The sequence below is a fragment of the Oxyura jamaicensis genome, chromosome 11, assembly GCF_011077185.1.
Source record: "Oxyura jamaicensis isolate SHBP4307 breed ruddy duck chromosome 11, BPBGC_Ojam_1.0, whole genome shotgun sequence".
Classification (NCBI taxonomy): Eukaryota; Metazoa; Chordata; class Aves; order Anseriformes; family Anatidae; genus Oxyura; species Oxyura jamaicensis.
In genome coordinates this window covers 15,449,355-15,458,160 of record NC_048903.1, presented here as the reverse complement: position 1 = coordinate 15,458,160, position 8,806 = coordinate 15,449,355, and the positions used below count along the sequence as shown (strand labels likewise).

Here is an 8,806-nt window from a genome sequence, read left to right as displayed (position 1 = left end):
GCCATATTTCCACAGACATCTATCAAAAAGGCAAGTGAAATACTACCATTGTATGTTCTGAAAAGCAATAACCTTTTCATTTAAAAATATTAGCACACATTTTATGCCCCTCATAGGTGAGCATGTTAAGTGATATACAGTACCACATTCATCTTCCTCTGGATAAAAACAAATATGGGGAATTGGACTGTCCTGTGGGGATTTATGCTGCGAGCCTGGAAGTTTTGTTGATTCCTATGATGTGAAGAAATGGGAAAGCCAGCCTGAGCAGTTAAGTTGTATTAAGTATGTCACGAATATCAGCTGCAAGATAAACCCAGCAGATGTCCATGGCTCTCTGTGCATGTGCGTTGTGGGGCTGTACAGAACTGTTTTAATTTTGTTCGCGGTGTAGCGTTTTTTAACTTTACGGGATTGTCTCTGCGATCACTTCTAGATGTAGTTATCTTCCTAAATTTGCAGTATGCCCTACCTTTTAAACTGCCAGGAACAGTACACGCTGTATGACTTTCAGATGTTAGTACTGGCACTCGTACTGATAATGGCATAGTCAGAAGATGTTATCCATTTGTGAATCCACTAGCCAAGTATTATTTCCGAAGCAGAGATTCCTTGGCTATCGCAAATGATGATTTTCACAGTTGGTGAAAAATTACCCAGAGACTTGCCTGCACCTACAAAGTCATACCCCGTGCACGGTTATAAATAGCAAACTCGGAGGGGGAAGGGACCGGGCAAGGGGAGAAGGGAGGATTTGAAGTACAATGTTCAAGAAGCTGGTTTAATATATGACCAAGTGTCAGAAGTCAGGTTTCTGAGAATTACTTTTCAGATAAACAACTTTATAGCACCGCACTTAATCTTACTTACTACAGATATCTCATTTATCACGGAATTACAAGTAACTTTAATTCTATCGATATTCCCATAAAGCCCGCTCGGCAAAGCGAGCCTGGCAGCTCGGCAGGCTGCGGGCTTCCCCGGCCCAAGGGGGGGACCAAGAGGGGACCCGAACCGAGCCGAGTCGAGGCGGGCCGGGCCGGGCCAGCCCCGACGGCGGGGCCCCGACGGCACTGCCCGGCACGGCTCAGCTCGGCTCCCGCGGCTCGGCACCGGCCGGGGACGGCCTCGGCACTGACCTTTCGACGAGAGATGGCGCTGTCGAGGTTTGAACGGAGCCGCTCCGCCGCCGCTCGGCACCGCCGGGTGCATCCCGCTCCGCGCTCGCACGGCTCCCCCCTCCAGCCCCGGCCGGGGGGCACCGGGCGGGGAGGCTAAAGGGAAGACAATTAGTTCGCGATGTATTCCGTTAATTAGCACGGCCAGGCAGGCCGAGCGCCGCTGGGAGCGGGGCTTGCAAACTTGCGGGGCTTTCGGACCTCTCTGCTGGGGGCGGCCGGGGAACGATCGCTGCCGGCAGCAAGCAGCAAACCCAAGGGGGAGCCGCCGCGGGAGGGGCGGCCCGGGGGTCTCGGTACCGGCACCAGGTACCGGCTGGAGCCCGGCTGAGCCCGGCAGCACCGCCGAGCCCCGCGGAGCCCCGCGGAGCCGCCCCCTCCCTCGGGCCGTCCCCGCACGCCCCCGGGCCAAGTCCCCTGGTGCCCTCGGGTGCCCGGCCGGCCAGGAGCACCCGGGGGCTCCGCACCCGGGGGCAGAGCAGGGCAGAGCAGGGCAGAGCAGGACAAAGCAGGACAAAGCAAGGCAGCGCGGAGCGGAGCGGAGCCGGGCGGGCACCCGACGGCACGTCCCGGCGGGAGGAGCGTCCCCAGCCCGGTGCCCGGTCCCCGGTGAGCGAGGCGGGCAGGAAGGGGTTACGGCGCTCCCAGCTGACAGTCAGCTGATTGCGCCCTGATTGACAGCCCCGAAAAGTTTCCTTGTTTCTATACTATTATGCTAATGCCGGCGGCTGCAGGCAGCCCATTGGGCCGCCCGCCCAGCCAATTTGCCATTCGGAGGCTGACGTCAGGAGCGCTATAAAACTCTGCAATGCTTTTAAACTCTCCTGCTGGATGAAACCTTTAAAATATTTTTCATCTTCTTGCCGTAGCTTTGGGGTTGAGTTGTGTTTTTTTTTTTTTTTCTCTCTCTCTTTTTTTTTTTTTATGATTGTTATTATTTTGGTTGCGATATCGACTTTGATTTTTTTTTGTCTTCAGTCTCTTCTCCCTCCTCCTTTCCCCGATGAACCTCTCTCCTCGCTTTGCACTTTGCATGAGAAAGCCCAGAGGAAAGGCACCATGAAGTGTTAAAAATAACCAAACCGAACCTAAAAAAAAAAAAAAAAAAAAAAAAAAGAGAGATTTACTCGCAACAACACCAGCTAACACTTCCAGCTGCAGTTTGCAAGCTGCAAAAAGAGAGAGAGGAGAGAGAGAGAGAGGAGGAAAAAAAAAAAAAAAACCTTTATGCAAAAGACGAATAGCGAGAGCCCCTCGCTCTGATGCATCAGCAGCAGCGGAGACTCTGCAAGGGATAACGCGGAGCCGGAGCGAGAGCGGCCGGGGCGGAGCGGAGCCGGAGCCGAGGCTGCGGCGAGAGGCAGCGGCAGGAGGAGCGGTGCGGAGCGGTGCGGAGCGGTGCGGAGCGGAGCTCGCCCGGCAGCAAGCTGGCTCACCCGGCGGCAACTCAGAGCAGTCCCCTCGCTCCCGGAGCGCACCCTTTCTGGAGGACTGTCAGCAGCAAAAGGATGGCATCAGAACTGGCAATGAGCGGCTCCGACCTGCCCACCAGTCCCCTGGCCATGGAATATGTTAATGACTTCGATCTGATGAAGTTTGAAGTGAAAAAGGAGCCGGTGGAGACCGACCGCATTATCAGCCAGTGCGGCCGCTTGATCGCCGGGGGCTCGCTCTCCTCCACCCCGATGAGCACGCCCTGCAGCTCGGTGCCCCCGTCCCCCAGCTTCTCGGCGCCCAGCCCCGGCTCCGGCAGCGACCAGAAGGGCCACCTGGAAGACTACTACTGGATGACGGGCTACCCGCAGCAGCTCAACCCCGAGGCGCTGGGCTTCAGCCCGGAGGACGCGGTGGAGGCGCTCATCAACAGCAGCCACCACCCGCTGCCCGGCGCCTTCGATGGCTATGCTAGAGGGCAGCAGCTGGCCGCGGCCGCCGGCTCCGGGGGCTCGGGGCCGGCCGAGGAGATGGGCTCGGCGGCCGCCGTGGTGTCGGCGGTGATCGCCGCGGCGGCGGCGCAGGGCGGCGCGCCCCACTACCACCACCACCACCACCACCACCCGCACCACGGCGCCGGGGGGCACCCCCACGGCGCGGCGCCGGGCAGCGCGCCGCCTTCCTCCTCCTCCTCCTCCTCCTCCTCCTCCTCCTCGTCGGCCGCCGGCTCCGGAGGCGGCGGCGGCGGCGGCGGCGGCGGCGGCGGGGGCGCCGGGGGGCTGCACCACCCGCACCACGGCGGAGGCGGCCTGCACTTCGACGACCGCTTCTCGGACGAGCAGCTGGTCACCATGTCGGTGCGGGAGCTCAACCGGCAGCTGCGGGGCGTTAGCAAGGAAGAGGTGATCCGGCTGAAGCAGAAGAGGAGGACCCTCAAAAACAGGGGCTATGCCCAGTCCTGCCGCTTCAAGAGGGTCCAGCAGCGGCACGTCCTGGAGTCGGAGAAGAACCAGCTGCTGCAGCAAGTGGAGCACCTAAAGCAGGAGATCTCCAGGCTGGTCCGGGAGAGGGACGCCTACAAGGAAAAGTACGAGAAGCTGGTCAGCAATGGCTTCAGAGAAAACGGATCCAGCAGCGACAACCCTTCCTCTCCAGAGTTTTTCATGTGAGTGCCCACAGCCTTGCCACCTTAACTAAAAGTTCTCCGTGTGAGTTGTTGTTGGGGGCTTTGCTAGAGCGACAACCCAGCTTGCCACCTCGTGTCACTTTTTTTGTTGTTTTTAAACTCAAAACGATTTTAAAACCAAGTTGGTTTTGAGTTGATTTTTTTTTTTAAGGTGGGCTGGCTCCGTGTTGGCTGACCTAAAGTTCTACATGAGTTTCTTTTCTGTTTATTATTATTATTTTTATTATTTTTTTTTTTGTGGGGGCTTGCTGTTTTTTTTTTTTTTTTTTTTTTTAAATTTAAAAGATCCAACTCACCACCAACTCAGTTCTTCATATGAAGCTTGCTCTTCTTTGAAACCTGCCATCCACATTATATATATATTTTTAAGTTCATGAGTTTTTTTTTTCTTTTGAGCTTGCTGTGTCCAAAAGAGTCAGATTTTTTTTTGCCATCCTGAGTTCTTCATATGAGATTTGAGCTTTGCGAAAAGTAAATAAAAAAAAAACACAAAAAAAAACAAACAAAAAACATAAAACAAACAAAAAAAATCACAAAAAAATACAAAAACAATGTGAAATTTTTAGACTCCAGCTTGCTGAGTTCCATCAGTTTTTAGCGTTGTTGTGCAAAACTAGAAGTATACCTAGATCAACCTGCCAAAATCAAGCCTGCATCAACCTTCGGTGTGTTCATGTGAGTTTTGGCCTTAATCTGCCAAACGTGAGACTTTAGTCTGCCATTAGAATCCCATACTCATCTCATGCATTACGCTTGCTATTTTGTCTTAGCAACAATGAACTATAACTGTTTCAAAAGACTATGAAAAAGAGACATTATATTAATAAAAAACCCTGCATGCTGGTCATGTATGGTATAATTATTTTTTTTTTCTTTTGCTTGGAAAATGGACTTTTGGAGACTATTATGGCATGGCATTCATCCTTTTGTTTTATTGCCTCATCACTTTTTTGGGTTGAAAGCAAAAAAGTGCAACCTTTGATCTTCCTCCTCCTCTTCCTCCCCATTAAAGTTTGCATCTGCTCTAAAACTGCTTTGAGTTACTCAAAACTTCAGACTTCCTTTTAAATGCACTGAAGCATTCCCTCTTAAAAAAAAACATGCCAGAATGGATTTTGATAATGTGGCAAAAAAAGAAAAAAAAAAAGATAAAGAATACAATAAGAACTTTGGGAAGATGTTCAAAAGCAAAATTCACATCCCATTTGGGGGGGACATTGAGACCATGCTGTTGCCTAAAACAGTCACAAAAATAATTTTAAGTGATCTGCCCCATCTCTCTCTCTCTCTCTCTCTTTTTTTTTTTTCCTTTTTTTTTTTTTTTTTTTTCCTTTTGCATTTGGTCATGGTCAAATGTGGAATGCTCTGGGTTCCTAGTATATAATTTAATTCTAGTTTCTGTCATCTGTTAGCCCAGTTAAAATGTATGCTACAGATAAAGGAATGTTATAGATAAATTTGAAAGAGTTAGGTCTGTTTAGATGTAGATTTTTTTTTTAAAGATTGATGCACTAAATTGTTTACTGTCGTGATGTAAAGGGGGGTAGAATTTGCAACGGGACTGTTTTAAAAAGTAGTTTATGCAGCATGTGCTTGCAACTTAAATATAAGTTGGGTATATGTAGTCCTTGCTATACCACTGACTGTATTTGAAAACCAAAGTATTAAAAGGGGGAGGCACCCCTGTTTATATCTATAGGGGTATTTTACATTCAAAATGTATGGATTTTTTTTTTTTTTTCAAAATTGAAGTATTTGGGACTGAATTGCACTAAGATATAACCTGCAAGCATATAATACAAAAAAAATTACAAACCTGTTTAGAACGCTAATACAATTTATGCAGTTATAAAGATGGCATTACTGCACAGTTTTAAAATGATGCAGATTTTTTTACAGTTGTATTGTGGTGCAGAACTGGATTTTCTGTAACTTCAAAAATTCCACAGTTTTAAAGGCAATAATCAGTAAATTTTATTTTCAGGGACTGATATCCTGTCTTTTAAAAAAAAATGGAAAGTAAATCTTACCACAATAAATATAAAAAAATCTTGTCAGTTACTTTTTCTTTTACATATTTTGCTGTGCAAAATTGTTTTATATCTTGAGTTACTAACTAACCACGTGTGATGTTCCTATGTGCTTTTCTTTCATTTTCAACTCTATGGTTATATCAAAAGAGAGAATAATCTACAATAATAAACTGCATTTTTTTTGATTCTGTACTCAGTTTCTTAGTGTGTAGTTTAAAGTTCAATAACTCCAACAGCAGTACTTAAGCGTACTGCATGGCAAAGGGGTAATGCTGATACCAGAGCTGGACTCGATAAGGGAAAGGAGGGAGGAAGGAAAAGGATAGCTTTGTGGAAAATGGAAAATTGTCACCCACTAGAAATCAGTTATCTTTCAGGTAGATGAAAAACGTGAGCTTTCAGGTGCGTCCTCTGACTTATCAGTACCGCAGTGACCTCGGTTTCAGTGACTCATATCATCCCACCAGGTTTTAGGAGATCGCAAAGGGGAGGTCTGCTTCAAAACCTGATGACATGATATGGCCCTGTATTTTGATGGTTTTATGATGGAGTGAAGCGAAAGGGAAGACTTCACATCCTCTTATCATCTGATCCAAGCAAAGCGTGCCTGTCTCTAGTAAGAGATGACACCGCATCAGGCTTGGCTTGTCACAGAGACACTTAATGTTAGATCAAAATATTTCTTGCCATTTGGGTCCATGCCTCCTCCTTTTGTTTTTTTTTTTTTTTTTTTAATTTTTTTTGTTTTTTTCCCTGTTTTTTTTTTCTACAGGCCTTAGAATGCCCAGAGCGAACCAAGGAGCAGAGAAAAAATATTCAAAGGACTTCCTCCAACTTTTGAAAGTTACTTGCCCTAAACAATCAGCCCCAAAGGTTAACGTGCTAGAAATGTTAAGGTCTCCAAGCCCCTCTTCACTGCAGTTCTCCATGTCAAAGGGCATTTCGGCTTCGAAAGGCTCCTCAGACCCTCGACCCAGTTAGTTTACAGTGACCTTCCCAGAGAGCCTCCAGAGGAAGGAGGCAGCCTGCGCTCAGTCCTCTCCCACCCTCTGAATGGGATTAGCAGCCCAGTTTATTTGAAAAGCCTCTCCAAAGAATGCTCCAGCCCCTCTGGGATGATGGCTTTATCTCCAGACCCAGCCTCATAAACCCAGCATATAAATATATATTTTAAAATCATTTTTATTCCCATCCCCCCTCCTCCTGCTCTTGGTCCAACACCTTCCCAGCTTTAGAACCATCCCTGCTGGGTGCTGGTGGCACCGAAAGCAGAGGACTTGTTGCCGTTCCCCTACCCGTGCCCCATCCCGCTCCCTGGGTGCTGGGGTCAGGATGCGACCCTCACATCCCCCCGAGCCGTGGGCGCTGGCTGTTGCTGGAAGCCCAGCTCCTCCCATCGGACGGACCCTGGTGGTGCCCGCCGGGGGTGGCAGCAGGCGTGTCCCCCCTGTTTGGCGGGCGGTGGCCACGGTCCTCGCTGCCGCACCTCGCCCCTCCCCAGCGCCCGGGCAGCGCAGTGCCCTTTGGCATCTGACCTTCTGTTGCACCGGGGTTTGAGTAATGGTTCAAGCTCCAGATTCTGGTTAATTCGAGTTCCATTTTCTGGTTAATATGTAAGCTGTGGGTAAACTGGTCGCTATTGGCTGAGCAGAGAATTATCTCGTCTCATAAAGACAGGGTTTATTTTTGATTTTCTTTAATTCCTTCTTCCACCTCCCCTGGCTGAGCCTTTGCTGATGCCCACGTTTATTCGGAGGGGGTCACTCAGAGGCTCGGGCGGGAGCTCTTTCTCACTGCCACCCTTTCAGAGAGCTCGTGGAGGAGCCTGGCTCTGTATGGGGACGGGACAAAGGCAGCAGAGCCCTGAGCCCACCAGCAATGGGACACACTCCTGGTCCCCACACCACATTGCCAGCACAGGCTGACACTGGGCAAGGTTATGAGCAGGCTCTAGGGTGTGAAGGGCGGTGGGAATTGCATGAGTAGCACAGAGCCCTGCTGCCTCCCTCAAGTGTCTTCTTTCTCGGAGAAGAAAAAAAAAAAAAAAAAAAAAAAAAAGCTGTTGGAACAGCGATAAGAGAAACCCTTCCTAGAAATAGACCGAGTGCAAAAGGGAAAATTCCCATCACATGCCCAATCTGAGAGGGAAGAGGAGACTTGCCTCTCTCCCTGCTTCACATCGTTATTACACCCTGTAATCTTTCTTTGCAAATAAAAAATAATGCAGCCTTCACTAGGCTGCATTTGAATTTCAGCCTGAAACCCGCTAACTTCCCAAGTGAAGGGAGAGGAAAATGACAGCAGCAAGTTTTAATGTTCACTAAAGCAAAGAGACTTTTGGGGTTCTCTGTATGAATCATTGCAGGAGAGCACCCACCTTTGCTGCAGGACTGCTTGCTGGGGACTAATTGGAACTGCTCTGCTCTGAATAACCCACATTCATTAATCACCCCTCGCTTGGCTCTGGCCTCGATCCTGCTCCCCTTGAGCTGGAGGTAAACCCCTGGCGCTCTCCGAGGGGAGCAGAATCCCGCTGTCCCCCTGCAGGTTCCTCCCGTGCCGAAGCAGGGGGAGCGCTGCCAGAGCCAGGGAACCGCATGTCAGGGGATGTGTGTAGTCTTAGTCTCCCCATCACTAACAATGTCCCGCTTCTACCATAGTCCTGTGGTGCTTTCCCATTTATTAACTACATTACAAAGAACTTTCATGTGACCGGTGCTGGGAGATACGCGCACCGAGCGGCCCTTTGCTGGCCGTGAAATGGAGCGCATTGCACTGCGGCCCCCTCCTCCCTACTCCACCTCGCCCTCCGGCTTTACTTTTTTCTTTCTTTCTTTCTTTCTTTCTTTCTTTCTTTCTTTCTTTCTTTCTTTCTTTCTTTCTTTCTTTCTTTCTTTCTTTCTTTCTTTCTTTCTTTCTTTCTTTCTTTCTTTCTTTCTTTCTTTCTTTCTTTCTTTCTTTCTTTCTTTCTTTCT

The 8,806-nt window shown here is 49.1% G+C and overlaps 1 protein-coding gene across 4 annotated transcripts in view; it reads left to right on the top strand.

The window, feature by feature from the left end:
• Positions 1 to 1,788: 1,788 nt before the first annotated feature.
• Positions 1,789 to 8,806, top strand: part of MAF (MAF bZIP transcription factor) — a 177,694-nt gene continuing 170,676 nt past the window's right edge. For 3 of the 4 annotated variants that reach the window (XR_004753727.1, XM_035336419.1, XM_035336418.1), the window contains exon 1: positions 1,789 to 3,777. Coding sequence is in view for 3 of the 4 variants with exons in the window: in XM_035336419.1 (XP_035192310.1) it covers positions 2,687 to 3,777 (1,091 nt within the window). In the remaining variant the exon portion in view is untranslated. Of the gene's footprint in view, positions 3,778 to 6,603; positions 8,081 to 8,806 lie in introns of those variants that run through there. The other variant, XM_035336420.1, reaches the window with a different exon arrangement.